This window comes from Physeter macrocephalus, chromosome 16 (assembly GCF_002837175.3).
Source record: "Physeter macrocephalus isolate SW-GA chromosome 16, ASM283717v5, whole genome shotgun sequence".
NCBI classification, from domain to species: Eukaryota; Metazoa; Chordata; class Mammalia; order Artiodactyla; family Physeteridae; genus Physeter; species Physeter macrocephalus.
This window is the reverse complement of record NC_041229.1, coordinates 5,587,114-5,613,767: the sequence shown is the minus strand read 5'-3', so window position 1 is coordinate 5,613,767 and position 26,654 is coordinate 5,587,114. Positions and strand designations below refer to the sequence as shown.

The following is a 26,654-nucleotide window of genomic DNA, read 5'->3' as shown; positions in this document are numbered from 1 at the left end:
AGAGTAGTGAGAGAATAAAGGACGTTTTAAAAAAAGTAACTAAACAGGATTGTTTATGAACTAAACTAGATGAATCCCTGAAGTCAAACAACTCACTTTTCAACCCACCGGATTGTGTGTGCACATGTGTGTGTGCTTGTAAATGGGAGAGGGCTTGCCTACATTGGTGATTAGTTCAGGTATGCTATTAGATTATCATGCTGTCTGTCTGTTTCAAAATCAGTCGGCATTCAGTCACTTCTACCTTTGGTTTTTCTTATAAATGACAATTTATGAATACTACATCCCTTTCATGTAGACTGATTTCAATGGAAAGAATTTAGCAAATTTTTATTAGAAGTTTTTTCCAGGGATGTTGCTATATTTCAGAATAGGTACATTTTGGCAACTGCAGCTACTGAACCCTTTAGAGTTTGGTAGAACCAACAGACAAGGCACGAAATGGAAGAAAATCTTTGCAAACATAAATCTGATAAAGGATGTGTGTCCAGAGTAATGAAGAACTCTCAGTTCTCAACAGTAAGAAAAAGACAATAAAATACTGGACAAAAGATCTGGAAAAAATACTTCACCAAAGAAGATGTACGGATGCAAGCACACACATGAAAAGATGTTCAGCATCATTAGCCACTAGAGACATGCAAATTTCAGCCAAGTCCTGGTAAGTATTCAGAGCAAGTGGGATTCTCAAACCTGCTGGGAGGAATGCAGCCTAGTTGCCCTTCAGTAGCTGAATGGGTAAATAAATTGTGGTACATTCACAAAATGAGTACTACTCCCAGGGTATGAGTTAGCAATTCGGAAACAACATAGGTATACTCTGGCTGAACAAATAAATAAATATATTGTAGAGAGTAGACGTCAGATTTCTCACTGTTGGAGAAAGAAATAGCAAGTAAGCAAATAAGAAATGTCAGAATGGACCCTCTGGTATGGACTGGCATCTGAGGTGTCAGCATTAACTCATTTTTAAACATATGTCTGTACAGATGGTTATGGACCGTGGAGCCCTAACCCTCAACAGGGTTGTATTGGGAGATGAGGCTTTTAAGGAGGTAATTGAGGTTAAATGAGGTCTAAGCGTGGGGCCCTAGTCCAATATGACTGGTGTCCTCATAAGAAGAGAGGGAGGGATGGGCATGCACACAGGAAGGCCATGTGAGGACACAGAAAGAAGACCACCTACTGCAAGCCAAGGAGCAAGGCCTCCGATGAAACCAGCCCCGTCACCACCTTAATCCTGCACTTCCAGCCTCCAGAACTATGAGAACTGAATTTCTGATGTTTAAGCCACGCAGTCTGTGATATTTCGTTTTGGCCACCCTAGCAGACTATGACACAAATAGAAAGATACAGAATGGAGGGTCTTCCGTGGTGGTCCAGTGGTTAAGACCCTGTGCTTCCATTTCAGGGGGCACGGGTTTGATCCCTGGTCAGGGAACTAAGATCCCACATGCCTCATGGTGTGGGGGGAAAAAAAAAAAAAAAAAAAGGAAGAAAAAGAAAGATACAGAAAGGAATACAGATACGTGTGTTTACTTAGGTTAGTGTACACACATATGTTTCCTTACTCTGTCTGCTGAGAGGGCCTAGAAGCAATAGCACCTGATAGCAAGGAGTACAACCAATTGCCAGATCTTGGTTTCCAAATACCATTCTGCTCTACGAGGAATTGGGGATCCTTGGAGGAGCAGTGGATTCCAGGGCTGGGCAGGGAAAATGCAAGTTAATCCTGGTGCCAGAAAGTAAGAAGATGCGAAAGGAAAAAAATCAGGAAGGATGGGACATGTCAAAAGGATGCAGGGGTCAATCTGAAAAAGTTCCCAATGGCCCAATGGCCCAAGTGGAATAATTTGAGACAAAAAAAAATAAATGGTAGTAATGAATTACAATCCAAAGAAGACAATAAATACCCAAGAGTCCATACTGAAGAAAGGAAGGAGGGAGGGAAGGAAGGAAGGAAGGAAGGAAGGAAGGAAGGAATGGAGGGAGGGAGGGAGGGAGGGAGGGAGAGAAGGAGGGGAGGGAGGAAGAAATAGAGGAAGAGAAAGAAAGAAAGAAAGGGAGATAGGAGCCCGGAAGGAGGAGAAGGGACAATTCTTTCTTTCAAAAATTTCCAATTAATAACCGTAGATGAAGTCAGTACATTCACCATTAGAGCACCACAGTAATTATTGCTCAAGGTGAAATCCAACGACAAATGCTAAAATTATTGAGCAAAAGAGTAAGGTCTCAAGGTATTTTCCTCCCCAAATACTTGTTAATTGCAAAGTGTCTTTCCCACCACCCCCTCCCAGATTCTTATTAATTGCAAAGGGAAAGAATAGTGACTATATAGGGAAGTGTCCTGGCCAACATCACCAGTAATAAGACGGGTCAGTGTCATGGATCCTCCAGAATGATGGGCTGCAGGAGGCACTTCACCTCTGTGTGTTCTTCCCCCAAATACAAAACCTCAAGCTAATCATAAAAAAACTTCAGACAAACCCACAGTGGGACATCCCACATAAAACCTCACCAATGCTCTTCCAAATGTCAAGATCATGGAACATAAGGAAGGACTGAGTTACTATAACAGAGGAGGTGGCTAAGGAGACCTGACAGTTCAATGCAACGTGGGTCCTGGACTGGACCCTGGAACAAAGCAAGGACACTGAAGGAAAATCGATGAAATCGGAATAGTCTGTGGTTTGTGAATGGGATTGTACTGACGCTAAGTTTTTATAATCCTGCCATGGCTATGTAACATGGGAATGTCAGGGGAAGGGTATGCAAACTCTCTCTACTATCTTTGTGACTCTTTGTCTGCGGATGAAGCGAAAAGAAGTGGAAGGCAACACTGGATGCTTTAAACATGGAAAGAGAGAAGGGAGTGATAAAGTCAGTGAACTGGCATTCTTAGTGAAAAACCAACCCCACCACCACCTAAAGGAGATGGAAAGCACTCTGTTTCATGGACACATGGATAGAAACTCAGCAAGGGAATATGAGATTAGAGGTTAAAAGGCCTGGGGTCTAGCCAGGCCCTGCGGCTCCCCAGGCAAAATGTGACAAATTGTTTATGTAACTACTTAGATAATGTCTAAAACACATTACTTAGATAATGTATAAAAGATGATTCTAAGAGACTCGGGTTTCTCATTTATGATTCAGTTTTCACCAAGTAAAAGGTGGTGATAACAGTAATCATGTCACTTACTGAAATAGCATGTTTAAATATTGCCATGAAAAGAAGCAATTTCTGTTTCAGATTCTGTTTTTCCATCTGGAAATTGAGTATGAATTTCTCTAGGGTCCTTTCCAATCACACATGACTCTAAGGGCTACATAAAACATATCATGTAAATGTTATAATAGTAGAACAAGATCAAATTTTCTATGTACGCTCATGTCATTCTTTGACAGAATACGTGAAATCTTTATTAGCACAAATGACCTTTTCAATAGCACATGTATTATGATTGGAATAAAAATTACCCTAAAGATAAATGTGGGAGGTGAGGAGAGGCAATTCTCTTTACAGAAACAATATTTGTTTACAAAATCTGAAAAATGTTAAGCCATGAAATTTATATAGCTGTTTCCCCAGTGCGTTAAAATGTGACCTCATTTTAATATCACCAATTAAATGGTCCAGAGTTTATCCGAGAATGTCAGCTGAGTATCCACGCAGCATATATATGTGAGTGAGCTTGTGTGTGTGTACGTGTGTGTGTTCAAGCAAGTAACTATGGATTCTTTTTTCTTATTCCAAGTGTAAGAAAGCTGTATGAAAAGTGTGTCTGGAAAATAACCACCTCGGTAGCTTAAACGCACACCATCGTCGATCTCGGTGGGTGCCTACTTTTCCTGCTCCAGCAGTTGAAAATCAGCTAGTACATGGCCTAAGCATCAGCCATGTGTACCCTCCATCCCTGTCCCCGGTGGGGCAGGCAGGAAATGCCAGCCTCCTCACAGGAAAGCCTGTTGCGGTGAGATTTCCCGATTTACTTTATGAAAGCAAGAAGGCCAGATACAGGGGGAGATAAGCACTCAAGATTGCAAGTCCTTATCGTCTCTGGGTCCTGGGCCCTACAGCTATGACCAGTTTCTCTGCTCGAGATGCAGGCCAAAATTCAGTTTGGTTCCAAATCGAAAGGACTACCCAACTGAAAAAATGTGATCATCACCCACCCTTGTCAGCCTTTGCAAGGAAACCAGGCGAACGGCTTGCTGAATTTTCACCATGGGTGGTATTCTGGCCGGGAGAATTCCTAAGGAAATGAAGAGACTGGCTCTCCACGTGGCTGCACATTGCAATCACCTGGAGGGGCTGCAAAAATATTGGGGTATCTGGTCCCCAAGCTAGTAGTGAAAGCTGTGGTGCCTACTTGACTCTTGTCCAGCTGACCTGCGAAACGTTCGGTGGGCACGCTGCTGCCTGGCTCGGATTTTTCACTGATGGTGTTGCTCGTATAAAAAGGTTCATGGAGGGGCTTCCCTGGTGGCGCAGTGGTTGCGCGTCCGCCTGCCGATGCAGGGGACACGGGTTCTCGCCCCGGTGGTCTGGGAGGATCCCACGTGCCGCGGAGCGGCTGGGCCCGTGAGCCGTGGCCGCTGAGCCTGCGCGTCCGGAGCCTGTGCTCCGCAACGGGAGAGGCCGCAGCAGAGGGAGGCCCGCGTACCACAAAAAAAAAAAAAAAAAAAAAAAGGTTCATGGAATGAAAAGGGAAGGGACCTCAAAAGGGCAAGCCAGCCAGCAGAGGTGGCCAGTTGAGTTAACAAAGGACGTGCAGGGCTCACTCAATTAAAATCAAACAAGTTCCGGTCACCACCGCCCGGGCCAAATCACTCTCTGGTCAGAACTTGGGGAGGGGAGAGATAGGGGCAGGAGGGGAATATTACCCAACGGAAGGGGAGCCCTATTTCTTCAAGGTCCACTCCATGCCACCCCCTCTGTCCTAGTCAATTTTGGTAAAACTGAACCAAAGTCATCATCAAAAGTAGCGACACACAGGCTGCATAGAGAGTGACATATAATTTCCTACCCTTTCCATAGCCAACTTACCAATCCCTTCGAAGCAACAAGAATTCCAGAGTCAAATACTCAGTTCTTCTACGTGCCGCTCACAAGTCTGATCTTTTGCAAAGAGAAAATAGGATTTGGAATAAATCTATGTCCCTCGTGCCCTCAGACAAAGATCTAGGAGACATCTTATTTCACAAAGTCTGATTTAAAAACACACCACTAAGAAAATGAAAACATGTCCTCCACTTTTGATCTCTTATCTAGGAAAGCCAGGTTCCCTCAGAGGAACTCACAAGGCAAGCGGCGGGTCCCCAGTGTTTATTGTGTTAAGTGGGGTACATTGTTTTGCGTTCAGCTGTGAAGTGCACTGAAGTGATACTGAGTGGCCATGCTCTCTCCAGGACCCCACTGTCCCCTGTCTGTCAAAGCTGAAGGTCACCAAAATAATAATAATGACACATCAGACCAGTATTTGATCAGGCAAGTATTTACATAACATCTTTTTCCTCTAGAAGTCGGAAGCGCTCGGCCAAAAGCCTCTCAGTTCTCAAAAGACTCTCCTCAGGCATTACTGTGAGTAATATTGTTTACACCTCTCCTCAATCAACCATTTCCTATACCTCACCCCACTCCTACCACCTTCATTAAAAAAGATGTCAAAGACCTTCATGTCAAATAGAATTGGCATTGGCCCAGCTTGACTTTCGTCTGGGTTTTTTCCTTTCTTTTTTTTTTTTAAATGGGGGTCATTAAGGAAGGAAGGGGGCAGACTGTTATCCAGAGTGAAGTCAGAAAGAGAAAAACAAATATCGTATACTATCGCTTACATGTGGAATCTAGAAAAATGATACAGATGAACTTATTTGCAAAGCAGAAATACAGACACAGACGTAGAGAACAGACGTATGGATACCAAGGTGGGGGGTGGTATGAACTGGGAGATTGGGATTGACATATATACACTACTATGTATAAAATAAATAACTAATGAGAACCTACTGTATAGCACAGGGAACTCTCCTCAGTGCTCTGTGGTGACCTAAATGGAAAGGAAATCCAAAAAAGAGGGGATATATGTATACGTATAGCTGATTCACTTTGCTGTACGGCAGAAACTAACACAGCATTGTAAAGCAACTATACTCCAATAACAATTAATTTTTAAAAAGGAAGGAAGGGGGCAAATACTATGGCATCTATTGCCCTCTCCAATCCTCAGCAGCCAGAGTAAGCCCACTTTTATTTCTGTGGCATTTTTCTCAGCGGTGTCTCAAAGGGTTGTTTTTTTTCAACGAATACAATTATCTTCTACCTCAAAGTTGCAATGGATGGGCCAGCTGTCTCACTCTGTAATTATGTTTTCAATCCTTTAGTTACCGATTCATTCCCCCTCAAACTATGACGGCCACTTTTTCCACAAGAGGTCCTGAACCCGATGCTTTCTTTTAATTCTATTCTCCTTCTTTTTTAGGGTTGAGTAAGACCAGACTGATAGAGCAAAGATAACATAGTCTTTGCAAACTTTTGCCTTCTCAGAGATAGCAAAATGATACCACTCAGGTCCTTTTTATGACCCATCCTCCCACCCCTGGCAAACGAACGAATAAATGAATGGATGAATAAATAAATTTCATTCAGTCAGAAGAAACATCACCCTATCTGGAATCACACTGGAATTATTACAAAGGAAACATTCCACAATTTTTCAACAGGAACAGGGATGGAGTCCCTCTCCCCAAAACCTGGAAAAATATAACCGCAGATGAGATTAGTAATATGCTCCTTAGAATTATGAAAATTTAAGCTAGAACAGGCCTCGGGATTATCTAATAAAATAAAATTAGTTAACTGGTATCCATGAGTAGATAAGGGGGAGAAAAAAAACTTGCTTAGGGAGTTAGAAGAAAGAATGAATCTAAAGTATATAAAAATCTTTGATCTTCAGAGCACTTCTTTGCCTTAATACATAGTCCCATTCATTCTCCAGTAACCTCACCTCTTCATCCCCAATCCTGGGAAATTTTACATATTTTAGATTTATAGATGGGGCCGAGGGGGTGAATCTGTCAGCTGCGGGGGGGGACCGTTTCTCTTGTACCTTTTTGGATTGCTGATTTGTTGCCCCAGCCGTTCTCAGTCCTGGCTCTGGATGCTCCCTATTTTTCATCCCATGCTACTCATCCTAAGATAGATCCTCTTTTACACTGAGGATATGTATGAATGTGCCAATGTGTGTCTGTGTGTGCAGGCGAGTGCGTGTGCGCGTGTGTGTGCATGCGTGTGTGTTGGTATGTGACGGGAATCAAAGGACTGATTAGGTCACACACACCTTGGAATCTAAAGAGCCCCCGTCTGCCCCCTCTTCTCATGGGTTCTGTTCTACTCACTGCCTCTATTTCCTGGACTTATCTCCCTGGGCAAATTTCCCACCCCTTCCCTCTCCTTGTAATTTCCAGGAGCCCAATCTAGGTTTACAGCCTGTCCAGGGCCACAAGAGGACACAGATAGTGAGAGATAAGGAGTGCGACACCTTGCTGACTACACTTTAAAATCTGAAGTTGCTTCTTGGAAGAGCAATTTCCTTCCTTCCTTCCTCCCCCATCATTACGAGTAAAAGCAAATAGAGGACACTGAAACTCAATGTGGTTTTGGACTTTATCTGGGGTGGAAAGAACCCCGAAGACAGAAACACTGCTTTACACACAAGGCCACACGTGACCCAGAACAGTGTGGATACACAATAGACATTGATCATCATAGCAAGTTCCAGAAATGCTGAGTCAACACAGTCAATTCCTTTTGCCTGCTTGGAGAAACCAGATCATGGCAAAATACTATTCCTCAGTTGTACTAGTCTGCGAGGGCTGCCATATTAAAATGCCAAAGTCTTAGTGGCTTAAATCATCTATTTTCTCACCATTCTGGAGACTAGCTGGCCCAGATCCAGGTGTTGGCAAGTTTGTTTGTTTTCTCCTAGGCCTCTCTCCTTGGCCTGCAGTTGGTCACCTTCTCGCTGTGTCCTCACATGGTGGTCTTCCTTCTGTGCTCTCACATTTCTGTGTCGTATCTCCTCTACTATAAGGACACCAGCCCTTTTGGATTAGGGCCCATTTTCTTACCTTATTTACCTCTTTAAAGGCCTTATCTTCAAGCATACTCACACTCTGAAGCACGATCAGGGCTTTAACGTATGACTTTTAGGGGGACACGATTCAGCCCCTAACACCAGTCATCAGGAGCAGAATCAGGACTGGAACCCAGAGTTTCTAACCCTGGAATGTGAATCTGCCTTTGATTCACATCCTTTCCCAGGTTAAATAATCTCACAGAATTACAGTACGCTCCGATGGGAAGGCATCTCGCGATGATCTAATCATAGCTCTCTCATTTGCCAAATAAAGAAGCCAGTCCTACCTGTCTTGCTTAGAATCCTAGAGCCCATGGATGGCCCAGCTTGGTGCCACCCAGATATTCCCCCACTGGGGACCTTTCTTGGATTCCAGTCTCCTGATCTCTAAACTCGACACCAGGGTCACCTGCCACCCAGGCTCTGGACTGCAAATCTACAGCCCAAGGAAGCAGCTTGGTACAGGTTGGTACCTGGAGCAAGAAAGCCCCCACCCCTTCTCCTTTGGAAACAGTTGGAGCGATAAACTGGCTTTCATGAGTCTTCCTACCCCTTTCCCCCAACATCCTCCTCTCTTTTGTGCCTTCTTATGGCAGCTGTTACCAATTTCAGCTGTCTTCTTCTGGCAAATCGAAGGCTCCAGGTGACTAAGGGAGTTGGTCATATCCTCCTGGAGGATAGAGAGCCTGGATCTACTCCCACCCACCCCTGCTCCCAGACTGCGCGCTCAAGGCCAAAGACACCCCTAACACTCCCCTGCCTCATACATGCACAAGCAAGGCAGGCTTCCAGGTCTATGTCCAGTTCTGAAAAGAACTCCAGATTATTCCTCACTTCATTCTCAACTCATCCGTTTTCCCAGGACCAACAAGATTTTATTATTTGCATGACCCTTGGGATGAATGCCCATTCTTGGCTTTTAAAATTACCGGAAGAGTAGGAAATAGGACACGTGCTCAAGCGCACCCACCACCCCCCAACACACACACACACACACACACACACACAGAACCCTGAAGAGTTTGGTACAGAACCTGGAGACGGGACACTTTCCATCAGCTGACCACATGAAGTGTGCTTGGGAAGATGATCACACGCTCCCTGGTTGAACCATTTATGTAAAACTGAAGCCAACACATGAGCACTGATTTCATGTAACCCTGCAAAGCAGAAAACGAATCAGGATCACTCGCTCAGGTGTAATTTTCCTGTCAGTTTCTCCTTAATAACAATGTGATGGTTCCGTGTGCTTGTTCTGTATTTCCTTCTTTAGTTTTTGGTCAGAGAGGAGGGATGTAGCTAAATAATCGTTCTGTTTCTCTGCCTGTCAGTTTCAGTGTGGACAGTAAGTATCCAGACAAACTCAACTCCTGCCTTCAGGGAGCTTACAGTCTAAAGAAGGGAACAAACCTTAGACAGATGTGTCTACAAATAAGGATGTAACACCAACTGTGAAAACATAAAGAAAAGGGTTAAAAATCTAGGGGCAGGTACTCAAGGGATCTCTTAGAATTCACCTTCAAGAGAAGGAAGGAAGAAGGAGGAAGAGTGGGAGGGAGGGAAAAAGAAAACAAAGGGAGGACAAAGGGAGGAAACACCTAATCTGAGTGGTGAGGTATTAATTAGACAATGTGCTTCATTTCCATCTCGTCTAAGATAGCTGAAGCCTTCATTTTCAAATCTCTAACTTTCCTAAAAAGAGCTTACCTTTGAAATGCATGACATTAGTGTAGGATTATTATCTGCTTGGAGGAGCACCTTCTGTTTTATTCGTGGTCTTGTAGAATAGTGTTTGTTCCCTTTGGGAGGGAAGACAAGCTCTCCAAGAATCCCAAGAACAAAAATACGGGGCCGTGGCTCTGGTACTTCAGTCCCTTCCCCTCCCCAGCCCCGTCTTGTTTTCCTAAGCCGTGGCCAGGAATGTGCTGGGCGGAGGCAGCCCGGCTGTCAGCGCTGAGCCCGGGCAGCCCCAGTCACGGTCCCGGGCTGGCCTTTCACCTCCCAGCTCTCCTGGCCGCTCTTATTAAGCAGCAAAATGTTTCAATATGTTGAGCTTTGGGGGGAGGGATGGAGAGAAAAATCGGGATATTGTTGAGAAGGAAATAATGAATAACCCTGACGCCCATACCCCCCACGTGGGGAGATCTGGGTGATAAGTGTGCTTTCTCCAGAAATGGAATCCAAGCAATTGCCTTTTGGTCAGAAATTTCCAGAGCCAGTTGGAGGGGGAGGAGAGGGAGGAGGGGGAGGCGGAAAGGAGGGAGCAGGTACTAAACAAATTTTCCCAGTGTCCAGAACCAAAGTATCCAGAGATCTGGGTACCCCAGGAAGGAAGAGGAGGGGAAAGCTGGAGAAACTGAGACTAATTATCAGAGGTGTACAAAACTGTCGGTTTTGTTCTTACAAACTGACACACTCTCTACTCTTACCTGTCACCTCTGCTTTCTTCTCTCCGCCATCCCCCGCCCAAAGTTCTGGTCTGGGGCCCTGGTAAGCAGTTCCCTTTTACAGGAGACTCTGGAGAGTGGGGCCCAGTGTGTGAAAACGGCCCAGGGTCTGTGGAGAATGGCCCTGGGATGGGGCACCTGAAAGGTAGTTCGAGCATGACCCACAAATCGGAGCCCCATTCAAGGCCAGGTCTACAAGTGGCCTACAAGCCAAGAAATGAGCAACATTCCAAATTTCAAGAAAACACAAATCTGAGGACCCAGAAGAAATACCTTAGTAAGAGTGTTTTTTTTTTAAATTGAAGTATAGTTGATTTACAGTGTTGTGTTACAGCAAGAGTGTTTTTAAATGTATGCGTATTTTTTAATCAAAACCCCATAATAGTGTTGGTTCCCTGATACTTGCAATCTACTTGCTCTTATAGATGCTGCCTAGAAAATGTGAGTCAGGAGGTATATGCCTGGAGAGGACCAAATAAGAGAAAGGAGTAACTTTTAAGGAGGAAAAACTTAAGGGCTTGAAAAATCAGAGTAGACATCACTCATATCATTTAAATTTGAAGAATAATTCTTGGCACTGCAATCGTTTGAAACTAAATAATCAGCTTAAAGAAGGCCCTGGTTTCTACGTCTCCTCCTGGCTTGACTCGGTTGTGTGTCTTTACATTTATGATACATGGTGGTTTCTGGTGATCCTTGACATTTCCTAGTAACACAGGGAGGTTTCTGGAAAAGCAGCTGGGGGCAGATGGGTGGCTGTCTATTAGAACAATTCATCAGACAGCAGTTGAAATATTGATAAGAAAACGGAAATCAAATTAAAAGACGGAAACGAGAGAGGAAGAGTGAGTAGGACGGAGAAAGCTGGAGAGAGGCTGTGGAGAGGAAAGCTGCAGGACGCGCAGACTTGAGTGGTTCCTGCAGCCCCCGGGGATGTGTGGGAGCTGAGGCTGCCTGTCTGGATACGCTGGAAAGAAAGGCAAACGTTGACTCTGGGCAGCCAGCAGGTTTAATTCCACTCTGCCAAGGATCAGGAGTCTGGGGGCGGAGGGTTCACACCAAGAGCTTGAACGCCCTGGAGTTGCTGGAGTCCAGCTCCTGCTGGCGGAGCAGGAAGGGGTGTCTAAGGTGGGTTGTTCGTTTGCGAGGGATCTCTGGGGGTGATGCAGGGTCACGGCTGCCTGCTTTAGGTGCAGCCTGGAGGCTTTCTGGGGCTCCTTCTCTCCTTCTCTCCCAGGCTTTCTTTTCTGTCCTTTCCCCCCTCCTGCTCACTCTTCTTGCAAATTTCACTCCAACTTTCAAAGAAAATGGGGAGACTCTAGAGCAAGGGCACCCGGGGAGAACAGCGAACGGGAGTCTAGGAGCCCGGAGAAACGTACCTGGTCCCTGAACTTGTGTGTCTGTTGTGGCTTCGGGAGCCAAAAAGCTGGAATTCGTTAGTGGAGAGAAAAGCGTTTTATCAGAAACACATTGGCTGCTGTAGAAGCTGCGCCCTGCCACGTTAGAGATGGTTTAAGAGAAGGAAGGGAAGGAAGAGGAGAGAGACAGCCGCCAGACTTGGCCAGGCGGGGAGAGACTCACGCAGAGGCACCTGGCCTCCTAGGGTAGCTTTTGCGCCCTCCAGTCCAAATATTCAAACTTCAGACCCCACCTCCCCTGCCACTAGAAATGAGGCCGCCTCATTCATTGTCTTTGTCTCTGCTGGGAAAGCTCGATTTCTTCCAGAAGCGGTGGCGCTGAGGGGTGCGCTCTGGGAAAGGGGCCTCCATAGGCCTCCGGAACCTTGAGCCAGGGGCCCTTCTAAGCGGTCCCCCAGCAGGGAAGAGGGAGACGGCTGGACGCTAGTGGAGCCCTGGGGGCGGGGGGGAGGGGAGTCAGGCACAAGGTCTGTGCCCCGAGGGCCCCAGCGTGGGCAACTCTGTAAATATCTGTTTCCTGGGGCCTCAGGCTGCAAAGCTGAGGAGACCTACCTCTATGCTGGCCACCTTCTCTCCTCTGGCAAGGGCGCACCCCTATCCCCACCCCTGCATCCCCAAGTATGAAACTACGCAGGCCCTGGGGGAGACGGGCGTCTCCGGCTGCCAGAAGACGGCTGATCTCCGGCTGATCGAAGGTTACAGGACTGTAGGCAAGAGGCCCAACGATGTGAGCTGGCTCTCACCACCACCCCTTAGCCTGGAGCCTGGGGGACAGAGGCGCAGGGAGGGTGACGGTGCCTGCACCCCACCCTCCCTCACTGGTCCAGGTGGATCGGAGCCTCCCAGCCCTCCTGTCGTCTCTCTTTTGCTCTCCCACTTCACCCCGCCCCCCACCTTCTCACCCTTGCTCCGCTCGAGGGTGACTGAGGTTTCTCCCGCCCAGGTTGGTTCTTGGGCCTTCCCGACCCCATCCTCACCCAGGATGTTTCAGACAGTCCCCGACACGTCGTCTTACGTCAAGGTAAGACATGACAGCGTCTTTAAACAGGTAATGACCCCCCCAGCACCCCCCGACCCTCTCCCCGGACCTAGGGTTCCTTCCCCCTTTCCGCGGGAAAAGAGGCGGGTGGAGAGGGCCGCGCTGTTAGCAGGTGGATGTGGAGCTGGGGCCACTAGCTAGACTGGATGAGGATGGCGCAGACCCTCGGGAATCCCTGGTTGAGGACCAAGCCTCTTGGCCGCTTCTCTTTGGGAGAATGGAGGTGGGCGAGCCTGGTGCGGGCCGTGCAGGAAAGCCGAGACGCCGGCACCAGGACCCGCGGGCCAGCGTCCGGTCCCGATGGGTCGTGCGCCCACGCCGCGCCGTGCACAGCAGGTTCCCCGAGTCAGGGGTCTGTGTGGACAAGAGTGTGAGGGTGTGAGCGCGCGCGTGTGGGTGCGGGCAAGTGATCGCGACGCGCTTCTCTTACGGGTTTGACACCCCCGGTCCTCAAGCCCACCTTCCTCGGCTCCACCGGCCCCTCAAAAGCGCAGATTCCTGTATTTGAAGGTATATCGAAGGGGGTTGGGTTTTTTTTTTTTTTTTTTTTCCTTTTCCACAGCAGTTCCCAAGAATGTAAACAAACCGAGGCCAGGACATCTGGGTTACACGTTTAATGAGAATCCGCCAGCGGGGCGGGCCGAAGGTGCGGAGTTGCCCTGGGTGGGGACCGCGGCGAGGTCCTCTCGCATCCCAAGCGCGACCTCCCGCCTTCCGGGTAGCAGCCCAGATCCTTCCCCAGCTCCGAAAAGGAAGGACCGCTGCGGCTCGGCAAACTAACTCCCACCTCCTTAGGTCTCGGCTCCGCCCCCTCCTTCCCGAAACCCCGCCCCGAGAGGCCCCCGCCCCTCCCTCCCGGCCCCCTCCGCTGCGTCCAGCATCCGCGAAAGCCGGGCGGAGTGACCGTCTGCGGGCACCGGGCACCTCGACGGCGTGGGGACTCTCGGGTCTTATCTGGGCGCGTCAATTATGCGTCCAGCCCTCCTCCTGTTTCTCTCAAGGGAAATCTGCTGTCACCAAGTAGCATCTTCCCCGCCTGTGGTCTGAAGGAGTCCACATAGTCACTTTGGGGAAGCCAGGTTTTGGAGGCTTGGCCGGGAAGGGGTGTTTAATCTATCAGTGATGAATGAATGAAAAACGAGTGAATCAATGGACGGGTAATCAGTAAACAGATGGGTGGATGGATGGCTCCCAGGAGGTGGCAGAGCAGACACAGACTACAGCGAGCTCGGTTCGCGGCGTCCAGGTTTCCCGGGGGGTTATGGGCGCGGTAACCCCTCTCACCCCACCGCTCCCGGGACGCGGGGCGCAGCTGACCCGGCTCTCACTCCCGGCTGTGCCCCGAGGGCTGCGAAGGGCCCCGGGGCTGGGAGCTGCAGTCTCTCTCCCATCCACTGGGACCCCCGAGCCCGCACACACCCGGGGACCCAAAACCTTAAGGATGACCCAGAGGGGCAAGTGGGAGCCCGGGAGCCTGACCCAGGCCGAGAGTCAGAGAGAAAGCAAACGGGCCCCGGCGAGGGGAGGGAGCCGCTGGGGGAGGGGGAGAGGGGCGGCAGTCTACGAGCTCTGGCCGCCAGGGGAGCCGCTCGCCGCAGGAGCTCCTTTCAAGGGGAAAAAATGGATTTTTCGGCAGCCACAAAGTTTGTATTGTTGCACAAAGAGGTGCATTGATGAGGTCGGGAGGTCCGCGTGGCGGTGACAATCCTGGGTCTGTTCCGCAGGCTCCCTACACGCCTACCATTTGCCAGAGGGGCACAAACAGTCCCCGGCCGCCAAGCCCCGGCCATCCCGCCTCAGCACTCGGCTCCGATATTATTGACAAACACGGCAGGTCCAGGCGCCCGGGCCCCAGGAGCCAGGAGACGAGCCGGGCCCTGGGGAACCAAGGGTGCCCACTCCACCCGGGCAGCGATCTGGGTTCCAAGTGCTCAAGGAGGACCGCGCAGGAGAGAGAGCGCAGGGCGGGTTTGAGGCTGGAAAGAGCAAGAGAAAGGTGAAAAGGGGGAGAGCATTGTATTTGTACTAACTTATTGAATATTAATAACAACCCTAGGAGGTGGTCCATTTTGCAGATGAGAAACTGAGGCATTGAGAGGTTAATGTAACCCAGCTTACAAGGGGCAGAGCCAAGATACAAACAATAAGGGCAAAGTTGTGCGGACTGCCAGGCGAGTTCTAAACACTCACTTCATCTTTACAACAGCCCTTTGAGGTAGATCCTATTATAAAGCCAACGTACAGATGAGGACACTGAAGCACAGAGAGGTTAAGGAACTTGTCCAAGGCCACAGAGCTGGTAAGTGCAGAGCTAGAATATAAACCCAAGGAGCCGGGTTTCCCAATGCGAATGTTCAACCAGGACGTTCCACTTGCAGGTATCGGGGAGGGGCAGGAGACCCAGTGGAGGAACCCTGACGATGTCCTTGCGAGGTGCCCGCACTGGGCAAAGCACTTGTCAATCCCAGCGCCAGGAGCACATCCCCGAAGACCCCTTGCCGCCCCCCTGGAGACTGGCAGGGTCCCCCACTTTCCCTCTTTACGAGTCTCCCAGACTCCTTGTTCTCGCTCCCCCTCCAACCAGCGTGCTGGTTCAGCCCACGCTGCATTCTGGGGGAGACTCCCCCCAACCAGACGAAAAGAGGCTGGTAGCCCCAGAATGTTCGCAACGGCACGGCCCAGGGGCAGCATCTGGCCGGCAGGTCCTGAAACGGCGTTTCAAGGACACAGGTCTGTACTTTGCATGCTGTTTGGGGCGGCTGGGAGGCAGCGCGGCTGGAGATTTGGAAAGGCTGAATTCTCCCTTCCCCCCAAAGCCCCCGTCTAGGCGCCGCCACCGGGTGAGGGTCCCGGCACCTGGCTGGTCTCCACCTCTTGTCAGCCTGCGCTCTCTGGTCAGTCTCGGACTCCCCTGGGATTTCCTCCTCGACGCCGCGTGGTCTGGGGACCCGGCCCCGGAGCGCCAGGGGCTCGGGGCGCAGAGACCCTCCCCCTCCCGGGCCCTCCCGCCGCCGCGGCCTCCCACGTAGCGTTTTGAACCCTCTTGGCGCTAAGGCAAGAACGAGCGTGGGGAGCGGGCCGGGCCAGCAGAGGCTCTAAATCTTCCTTCAATCTGTGAGTCGATGAAGTCTGAGAAACAAATTCAAAGCAGGCGCGCCTGCAGAGCCTTCCTGCAGAAATATTCCCCGGCATTCAAGCGCATCCAGGGGCGGCTCGAGCTGCCTTGTTTGGCTAAGGTCAGACGAGACTCGAGTTCTCCAATAAAAATAAATCTCAAATTAATTATGGCCTCGAGCGAGGGGCCAGACACTTGAAGCTGCAGTTGTGCAGTCTGGAGTTTTGGCGCTCGTTCGCCCATCCCTCCCCCGCGCGCCCTCCCCCACCCCCCTTGCCAGCTCGAATACCCGCCGAGGCCGCCGGACCGGAGGGGGCCGGGAGGAGGGAGGACGAAAGGGGAAGGACCCGCCCGAGACGCCCTGCCAAGCCTGGCATCTTTCGGGGTTTCAAGTGACCGGAGGTCCCGAGGTCTGGAGGCACCCCAGGGACCCGGCTCCGGTTGTCGCGTTCTCCCACCCCCAACCCGGGCTGGGACCGAAGAAGCCCGGGAAGCCGCGTCTGGAAAGTCTTGACCGGGTCAAAAGGGCTGACATTGAGCGAGCCAAGACACGTTTCACCCCGCCGCTCCCCTCCCGGGGGAAGCAGGACTTCCGCATCTTTGAAAATACTGTCAAGTGCGGACGGTGCGAGGCAAGTCGCCCCACCACAGTTGCAATGAAAATGCTCCAAGTCCAAAGGTTCCCCGAGTGTTCGCCCCCGTGGGCATGCTTTCTGCAAGTGACCTTAGACTCAGAAACGTGTGGTGGGCTCTTTTTTTGGTCCCCCCCCCCGCCCCGCACCGCACCGCAACCCCGACCCCCGGTTGCTAGCTTTTGTTTTCAGTGCGGGCTCGGCTCCCTTGGCTGTGAGCTGCCCCTGCCTTGAAAGCCAGCCTGGGCTGTCGGAGTGGGGCAGGATGGTACTGGGCATCAGCTCCTGGTCACCAGCCCTGCCCAGTCTGGGAAAGGGAGAGGCGGGACAGTCTCTGGTGAGCCAGGAAAGAGGGTGTGAGCAAATGCGTGGGCTGGGGTAACCAGCCCCTAGCTGGGCCAGGAGAAGGGAGAGGAGGGGGAGGGGAGAGGGCAGAAGAGGGGTGAGAAGAGAGAAGGGGAAGGAGTCCCCCTCCCCAGCTCCAAGACCGTTTTCATCTGTAGCTGCCTCACCACAGGCTCTCTATCAATTTGTCTCAATGCAAACATTCGAAATATTCTCTTTGGCTGCTCGTGAAAACAATGTGAGCTGCCAGGATCAAACCATCTTTCCAGATGTCTGGTGGTAACCACATTAAACAGGGCAGACTTGTTTACTGTTGTGTTTGGTTAGGGCTTTTTTCCCCCTTCAGGATTTAAAAAAGCAGCAGCAGTAGTGGAGTGGGACATCAAACCCAGAGTTACATAAGTGGGCAGCCCTGCCCACTGCCATGCCAATGCGGGTCACAGGGAGACTCAGATTCCCTCAGAGCGCTCTTCAGAGTTGGGGGGCTCTTCTTTCTGGGTGGAGGACCTTGTGAACGGACAGGAGCATCTGACAGAGGGGCTGGTAAACACTCAAAGCCACGGCCCCAGTGCCAGCCAGTGAGTCGCTAAGGGGTGACAGCTGTACCACTGCCAGCCTCTTCCCCCCTCCCCACCATCTTCAAAATTACGAAATTGCCAGAAGCTTTGGTTTTACAGGCAGAAACAGAAAGTGCTGTTGAGTTCCACAGCTCAAACAGGAGGGCAAGTCCTCATTTTAATCTAGTTCCACATTGAGTTCTCCCTAGGGGAGAGGCAGCTCCTGCTAAAAGGAGTTGGGGGTACTAGAGGTGTTGGGTGACTTACTGATCAGAGCAGTGAAGCCAATCTGTTATTTGCCAGGCTGGACAGGAGTTGGGAAGAGACACCCGGCTAATGTTGTGCCACAGAGGTGCCTTCTCAAGTACTAGGAAGACCGGGTGTAGAAGGGGGAGACGCTGGCTGGCCTGCGGTGGCCTTTAAAGGCCTGAGTGTTTGCCCAGCACCAGGAAGGGGGCCTCCGGCGGTAGACTGCAGTTCTCTCTGCCTGAAAGAGGGGGAACGTGGCCGGGGGTGCCGGGTTTCTGGTCAGGTCCGTGTGGGAAGTGGTCTCCCCGCTCCCTCCTGAAAGCCTTGTTGTCGTTTGAAGGTCGGCAGAGTCTGGGCTGAAAAGGAAACAATTTGGGGTTTGAAAGGATGTAATTCATTCTTCCTTTCCCTTTAACCTCTTTCCTCTCTGGAAAGCATGTGGAAACGCTGAAGGGAAGAGAGAGAGGGCGGGCGTCGGGGCCGAGGGGAGGAAAGGGTTAAGCCTGATTTCTTTTAATTGAACTCCAGAACTGGTGGCCCCAGGCAAAGGGGGGGACTGACCCCGCTAGCGGTAACCAGATGTGGCGGTCCCAGGGGAGCCCCCGAGCAGACCCCTGGATTGAGAAGCAGACAGGAGGTGGGGGGGGCCGGCCCGGCCCCCATCCCACCCCCACCCCATCCCCCCACCCCTCTCCCCCGTACGCACACCGAGTCACAATTGCTGGCAAGCTGCACCCGCCACTCCAGGTCTGGTCACGTTCAGACCCGTGTCTGTATTCGAACCCAAAATTGGAGCTGAATTGATGAGACTAATTTCGAGAGGGGGGTGGGGGGAGGGAGGGAGGCCAGCGAGCTCTGGGGCTCAACTGCTCCTGAAGAAATAAAGAATTAATAAGTCACCTTTTTCGCCGCTGTGGACACCCTTTTGAGAATTTTTCTTTCCAATTGACTCGGATCTCCTCTGGATTTTTTTTCCTCTTTCTCCGGGTGGACTCTTAAATAAAAGTGAGAAAGTTCAAAGCGTGGTCTGGAGAGCGTGGACAAGGTAACCTGTTTCGGAGGAGGTCGGGGAGAAGCGAGTCAGGCCGAGAGCGCCGGGGGTCCCCTCGCTGCGCCAACTGGAGCGGGCGGCGGCACTGCGGAGGGACCCGGGAGGTCTCCGGGTGGCGGGGCCCGACAAGGCGGGCCGAGGGGAGGTTGGCCTCACGGCGGGGTGGGGATGATGGTTTGGAAACCCGGCCCCGGGGGTCTCACCAGGGAGAAGTCTGGGTCGGTGTGGGGATGTTGCCTGCTGTGTTTTGGAGACCCGCCGGCCAGCCTGGAGGGATCGTCTCGCCGTAGTGTAGGTTTCTTGGGGCCCAAGGTGGCATTGCATAGGCGGCTTTGACCCGAGTGCCAGGGCTTGGGCCATCGGGTCGGGGTGTGTGCCAGGGGGTCGACCCTAGAAGGCGCGGAGCAGTGGCCTGGGGTGCCGCAGGTCCCGGCCCTCGGCGGGCGCCAGGACCTCCCCAGTAGCGGAGGGGCCGAGGCGCTCCTCCCCGCGTGCGTCCCTCCGCTAACAGCTCGCTGAGAGCCGAGTCCACGCCCCCGACTGCCGGGGTCCGTCCGAAACCGCCCCGAGTCCGCGTCGATGGGTGAGCCGCTCCGGGAGTCTGCGCGACTCCGCAGCCGAGGGCCCAAGTGGAAAAATTCCCATTGGATGCACTTTCTAATGGTTGGTCGGCTTCGGTCTGCGTCCGGATCTTCCCGGGCAGTAGGCTCCTGGTTATCCCTAGCCCGAGTAAACTCTCCCGCCCCCCGCCTCCCCCCCCACCCCCGAAAAAGTTTGACTCCGGCTGGAAAAAACATTAATGAACGTATCTGTGGGAAGAAACGGAAAGTGAATGAGTCAGGAGGGCCACCTTCGGCCAACGGCCCCTGGAAAGGAAGGAGGCCAAAGGCGTTCGGTGCTGGACTTTGGGGGAAGGTGTGGGGGGAGGCATGCAGACTGCGGGAATCAGGGCGCGGGCGCCGGGCGTGGACCCCGGCATTGTTCCCAGCTCGCTCTTATCTCCCGGGAGCAAGTATCCTGTGTGCGCAGCGCATGAATGTATCTGGGCATCTCCGCGTGTATTTATATAGTGTGTGTGATGCGAAAAGCAGGACCCGCGGAGGGGAGGAAGAGGGGGTGTGAGGGGGGGGGAGAGGGAAGACGAGGGAGAGCAGAGGGGAGAGAAGAGAAGAGAGAGGAGAGCGAGAGACAGAGAGAGAGAGAGAGAGAGAGAGAGAGAGAGAGAGAGATAGGACTTCCTCCCCATTCGCAAAGTGAAGTCACTTCCCAAAATTAGCTGAAAAAAAGTTTCATCCGGTTAACTGTCTCTTTTTCGCTCCGCTACAACAACAAACGTGCACAGGGGAGCGAGGGCAGGGCGCTCGCGGGGGGCACGCAGGGAGGGCCCAGGGCGCCAGAGAGGCCGCGCCGGGCTAATCCGAAGAGGCTGCGAGGTCAGGCTGTAACCGGGTCAATGTGTGGAATATTGGGGGGCTCGGCTGCAGTCTTGGCCAAATGGACGGGACTATTAAGGTAAGCGACCGGGCGGTGGGCGCGGAGCGCCGGGGTTGGCCGGGGCGGCGAGGCGGCTGGCAGGCTGGGCGCGGGGCGCCGGGGTCCCGGAAGACGTGGCCAATCTCCCTTCCTTCCGCGCCCCGGCTTCGCGCCGTCTCCTCCCGCGCTCGGGTGGCGAGTCTCGCAGGCGGGGGCTCCCCGCCGGGCTCCCCGCCGAGGGCGATCTCCCCCGCACCCCTTGCCCGGAGCGGAGCCCGGCCCCCTCCCACCGCGCTGCCGGCCGGGCTGCGGGCGGGGGCGGCGGCGGCGGCGTGAAACCCGGGGAGCCGGGCGCCGATCGCAGCCGGGGGCCGGAGACCTCCGGGGCCACCACTCCCACCCGGCGAGCCGGGCACCCCGGCCCCGGGCACCCGCCCGGCGGCCGGCTTCCTCTCCCCCGAGGCCGAAGACGGCGGGGGCGGGCGGGCAGCCGCCAGCAGCCCGGGCCCCTGCCGGGAGGGCCCAGGGCCGAGCAAGTGGATTGGTTGCAGGCGGATCGGGGTGCGAGTGAGTGTGTCTGGGGGGTCTGTGTGCGCGGGCCGCTCCAGATGGAAGCCCTGTTTACATGTCAGCGCGGGCCGGTTTCCCTTCCTCTTGGTACCTCTGTTGCCGGGCTCTCGGCGCTCGGGAGCTGCCGGCTCCTCGGGACTAACGGGCCGGCCTCGCCGCTCCTCCGCCGGGGCATCTTTTTTCCCGGCCGGTCCGCGCCGCTCCGCACGCCCAGCTCGCGCACTCCGCGCCCGGGCTCCCACCGGCCTCTCGAAGAGGGTCCCGCGCCTGCGGAGCCGCTCCTCCTAAAGTGAGCGGCCCTGAGCCGGCGGCCCGGACGACTGCCGGGCGGCCAAATCCTACCCCCCAGCCCCTAGCCTCACCCCGCGCCTCGCGCCTGGGTCCACGTTGCCAAGTGCAGCCCAGAGGGACGGGTGAGGGTCTGGCTTTCACCGCAGACTTCACGAGGCTTGACTGCCTGCTCCCTCTGGAAGGGGGAAGTGGAGCCAGAAGCAGAGAGGAGGGACAGCCCCTAATGAGACTGGCCTTAAGAGGCCCGAGAGGAATGAATGGGACCAGGAGTTGGCTGCGAGGCTGTCCCCCAACACCAAGCCCGAGTCGGTCTGGAAAAGCTATTAGGCTGGTGAGGTGGAGACTGGCAGAGCCTGCCATTCCCAGAACCCAAAGGAATCAAGTCTTTGCTCAGGGCTGAGGAAGAGGATGTTGGGCTTGGAGAATTCAGGAGATTTTTATCATTTGGGTGGGGTAGTGGTTTTTATTTTCTAAGTTTTTTTTTTCTCTGAAAGTTTGAAATATGCTGACTTAAGTAAAAGGCACCAACAGCAGGAACTTGAAAATGTGGAGATGAGATTACTGATTGTATTGGGTTGAAGGGAGCCCCTGTGAGCCGGGTTCCTCCAGCTTAAAGTGCCTAGGTGAGGAATGGGCGAGAGGGCATTCCTGTAGGGAGGTGGTCACCCACCGGTCATTTCATGCCAGTTTCTCTTCTCATTGGTGGGTGTGTGCAAGTGTCTCAGTATCCCTGGTTTAGTAATAAGATGCTCCACTCTAGAAAATTCCTCTCACTAGGATCCTTGCCACTTACCCAGAAGGCCCCCAGCTGACCCGGAAGGGTGGTAAGATGGCTCCAGGGTCTTGATGTGGACACCCTAAGGAGGAGTGAAGCAATATCTCCCCGATGCTCAGACCTCTCGGCACAGGCCCTGAGGGTAGGGAGGAAGCTGTGGTCTGTGAACCCAGGATGTGCTAACCTCTTTAGCTGCATACACAGGGATTGGCATGGCCGTCAATGAGAACAAGCTTAGACCAGGGCCCTGGCACTTCATGCCAGGGTGGGAGTGACAGGATTCCTTCTCACCTGGGTGATGGGAGCCTGTGGGTCCCGTCCAGACCCTCCCCCGGAGCACCTTTGTCTCTGATCCTGGCTGCTCTGCTGGTGGGCAGAGCAGTGGCTTTTCAAGCAGGCTTCTTCACTGCCCAGCGTTCTGAAGGATTGAGTGTTTAGTGTATACTTTGGTATTGAAATTGTGTGAAAGCCACAGTTTCCTGTTCATGGGTGACCTTCGGATCTTGGGGTTCCCAGACCCCACTCTCACATTGGTTCAAACACTGCGTTTGGAGAAGACAGTGGACAAAGAGAGGCCAGGGCAGTTCTCGTCTCTATGCAAGGATGCACAGTTCATTCAGCCAGTATGAGCTTCAAACTCTTTGTAAAAGTGAAATAGTGGGACTAAATTACCTCTACAATAGTGCCTCTCCAATCCTTTCAGTTCCTAAAATATCACGCTCACATGCTCTTGCAAGAACATGTACCTACGTGTCCACGAAATCCAGTTCTAGGCTGAGAGAGGTCAGAAGACACCACATACCATGTCGAATTTGTAGACACAGATTCAGAATGTGTGTTCCCAGTTTGAATGGCCTTGACAAGTCATCTTTGACTAATCCTGGCATGTGATTTTTATGCACCTGTGTATTTCTTCCTCATATATGAAGGATACTTATATTTCAAAATACCTCTGGGTCTCATCACTGGGGAGCTGTTTGGTCCAGAATGCCAGGGAAGCCTGGATTCCTTTGCAGAAGCTTTTTACTTTGTGCATAATTTGCACAACTTCGTGTGATTACAAAATCTTAACTTCATCACCTTTGTTATTATAAGTCCTTCTGTATTACGCTCTCTTCTCCTCTTCATGAATATCTCCTGGGAAGGCTCCGAGCATCATGTTGGGAGCACCAAAATTTGCAGGAGGCCTTCTACTGTTCTTTTGCCACAGATAAGTTAGCCTAAATATTAAACAACACCCTATACCACCCTGCTCCCCACGGTGATGGTATCAGTTGTTGAAAAGCACGTGATACGGGTTGCTGCTTTAAGAATGACCTGGTTTCCAAAATCGCATCTTAGTTCTAGGCAGTCTTCAATTGAATCTACTTATTTCATCTATGGAAGCTTGATTCAGTCAATGCACATGGTACCATTAAAGATGGGGAAACAGTCAGAGAAAATGCAGACCTGGTGAATGAAATAGGGAAATGAACTGGGGACTCCGAGTCAGAAAACCTGGGTTCATTCTCAGTTCTGCTGCTCAGTTGCTGCATGTCCTATAACAAGGCACTAAGCTCCTGGAGGCTCAGTTTTCTCATCTATAAAATGGGGCCAAAGTACCTCCTTGCCATAGGTCACGGTAAGGATTCAATAAAGTCTGGTACCTTCGTTGACTGTACCTTAGTTGAATTTCTCCTTGGGGACAGGGCTTGTGGGGATCGATTGGCCAGAAAATTAGATCATGGGTATGGATTTATAATAATAGGTATTTCATTAATGCTATGGATCTTAATTAGGGGTCTCTTATGTTCCAAGGCTCTTGTTTATGTGTTGAGGATAAAACAGGGGTCAAAACCCTGCTGGAATCTACACTCTGGTGGAGGTGACAGTCACATAAATAAATAATTCTATGTCCAGGGTGATACAACTTCTGAAGAACAGTAAAGCAGGTTTGGGGATAGAAAGCGATGTGGTTGTATCAGTCAGAATGGTCAGGGAGGATGCTTGCAATGAAGTGGCAGTTGAGCAGAGATACTATCAGCTTTCACCCTTTACCTCAGCATCACACAACCAGTACATGTTGGGAGAGCAAAACGGGAAAGGAGGGTTGAGGTGACAGCTGGGCTTTGAAAACCAGCAGAGTCCATGAGCCAGACTGGCCCAGGCTGCAGGTTACCACTGACAGTGCATGTCCAGACGGGAAACTTCAGGATGGGATCCCGGGAGAAAGCAGCAGAGAGATGGATACCCGGGAACGAAGGCTTTACTTCTGTCATTAGAGGTGGATGCTATCTTCACTCTGAGAGTGAACCGCTCACCCACCTGCATCTGTTAATTAGCCTTCGTAGCGCCTAGATTCACGAGAACTCCGGGCGAAGCAGGCTGTGTCTTTTTCTCTGTCCCGTGACCACATAGAATTGCCTCCCTCGGCGAGTTACCAGACGATGAATCCTATTTGTTTGTGAATAATTTCTACCACTTCGGCTGCTGTGCAACTTCAAGTTTTCAGGTTTGCAGCTTTAGAGCTTTAGAGATTATTTAGCTCCATATCCTCCTTTTATGGGAAGGGAAACTGAGGCCCAGAGTTTACTGAATTATCCAAGATCACATGGTTGACTAGTGACAGAGTCAGGGTGAGAATGCAGGGTTCCTAACCCTCAGGCTAGTGTTCTTTCCACTATACCATGAACATTTTATTTGCTTTCTTTACATTTTTATGAGTTATAGGACCCTGGAGGCAGTGTGTTTCTGTGTGTGTGCATGTATGTGTGTGAAAGAGAAACAGACAGACAGAGAGACAGAAACAGAGACGCACAGAGAGGGACAGAGACAGAGTGATAAGCTTTTAAAAAATATCATGGAGGGCTTCCCTGGTGGCGCAGTGGTTGAGAATCTGCCTGCCAATGCAGGGGACACGGGTTCGAGCCCTGGTCTGGGAAGATCCCACGTGCCGCGGAGCAACTGGGCCCGTGAGCCACAATTACTGAGCCTGTGCTTCTGCAGCCTGTGCTCCGCAACAAGAGAGGCCGCGATAGTGAGAGGCCCGTGCACCGCGATGAAGAGTGGCCCCCGCTCACAACCAGAGAAAGCCCTCGCACAGAAACGAAGACCCAACACAGCCATAAATAAATAATTTTTTTTTAAATGGGTGGTTTGCATTAAAAATATATAGATTCATGGAGAATCTGACTCTTTAGACTAAAGACACTTCTGTTATTTAATGAAAAATGTATTGCTACCATCTTGAATTATTTCTATAATTGATAAAAAAATCCGAAATTTCTGGATAGGATTTTTACATAATATATATATATTTTTTCCAAAATAAACCCTTCTCTTTCTGTAGACAAACAAGGTCTCCATAATCAGGAGACAACAAAAAATAGAGTATTTTACTTAAATAGCCAATAGGTCCCTCTACAGACCAGGGACAGGTGGGCTGAATTCCTATTTCAATTCTTTTAATAATTGAATATTTGACTATTTAAATAAAATATATTCAGATGCATTAGAAAATATCTTGTGGCCCAAGATATGTAGTCTGTGTATTAAGTAGGTCTTCAATAATAACCACATTATGTAAGATTTAAGATTTCGATGTCTCTTTCTATTTGGGGTCAACCAGTTAATTTGGTATTGGTTTTGAAAGGTGGTTGATTTAAACCAAACCTCTTTTCTAGAAATGTAATATTAGACAAATGCTAGCACTGAGTTGCCCCAGCCAAAAAAAAAAAAAAAAAAAAAGAGTTGGGAAAATTTTATGATGATGAACCACCAGGCAGAATTTCGCATGGTCTGAGGCCTTTATCTTCCCTCAAACGTCAGAAAATATCCCCAGATTGTAAGTCAACACTCAGGCCATCGGCAAGGTCCTCGTCTTCTGTAGGAAAAGTCTCATTCTACCTGAAGCTTGATAGAAAGATTTTCAGATTAGGGTCTAGAGTTAGAATGAAAAAAAAAACCCTACTATTTTCATTTATTTTAGACATGCAGTTGCATTATGTAGGTATAGAATAATTTTTTTGTTTTGTTTAGTTTTGAATAACAAGACTTTCTTTTTTTGGCCTGTCTTGAAACAGTCTTTCTATCTTTTGTTGTTTTGTGACAAACTGAGAAGACTAAAGGCCATTGGCCACTATCCACACACACACACACACACACACACACACAATCTCACAAAATCTTCAACCAGCCATAATAGCACTTTTGGAAATCTCAGAGCTGTGCAGGTGTCTTTCTCTCTGCAGAAGACTACGCACTGTTTCATTTTCTGTGGCTTTAATGATGTTTATGTATAGTGTTCATCCCTTTCACATGTTAATTCATCAGTGGGACAGTATTACTAAGTGACGTCACTCTAATTCTTCTACTGACCTGATAGACCCAACATCAGTAGCCCACGGACTTTGAGATGTTTCCCCGGAGGCAATGGATGGGGTGTGTCTATCCCCACATTATCACCCGTAGGACCAATATCTTGGACATTTGACAGAATTAGACAATCTATGGAATAACCCTTTTCCGTACAAAGCTAGCTGGCCTTATGGGAATTTGTCACCTTAGTCCCATTGGCAT

General features: G+C 50.9%; 2 protein-coding genes across 3 annotated transcripts in view; one reads left to right on the top strand and one right to left on the bottom strand.

The window, feature by feature from the left end:
• Positions 1 to 17,185: 17,185 nt before the first annotated feature.
• Positions 17,186 to 21,662, bottom strand: LOC112066907 (uncharacterized). 2 transcript variants are annotated; one of them, XM_024131311.3, is made up of 4 exons: positions 21,123 to 21,661; positions 19,192 to 19,797; positions 18,838 to 18,987; positions 17,186 to 18,293 (listed from the first exon to the last, which is right to left on the bottom strand). In XM_024131311.3, the coding sequence occupies exons 1-4, from the start codon at positions 21,204 to 21,206 to the stop codon at positions 18,108 to 18,110; spliced, it is 1,026 nt and encodes a 341-aa protein (XP_023987079.2). In that variant the 5' UTR covers positions 21,207 to 21,661; the 3' UTR covers positions 17,186 to 18,107. The 2 variants fall into 2 exon arrangements, with proteins under 2 accessions (XP_023987079.2, XP_023987080.2); XM_024131312.3 differs by having other exon boundaries at positions 17,188 to 18,293; positions 18,838 to 18,931; positions 21,123 to 21,662.
• The window catches only part of FLI1 (Fli-1 proto-oncogene, ETS transcription factor), a 115,140-nt gene continuing 108,246 nt past the window's right edge, over positions 19,761 to 26,654 (top strand). Inside the window, exon 1 of the mRNA XM_007129605.4 lies at positions 19,761 to 20,500. Within this exon, the coding sequence (XP_007129667.1) occupies positions 20,483 to 20,500 (18 nt within the window). The 5' untranslated portion in view covers positions 19,761 to 20,482. The remainder of the gene's footprint in view (positions 20,501 to 26,654) is intronic.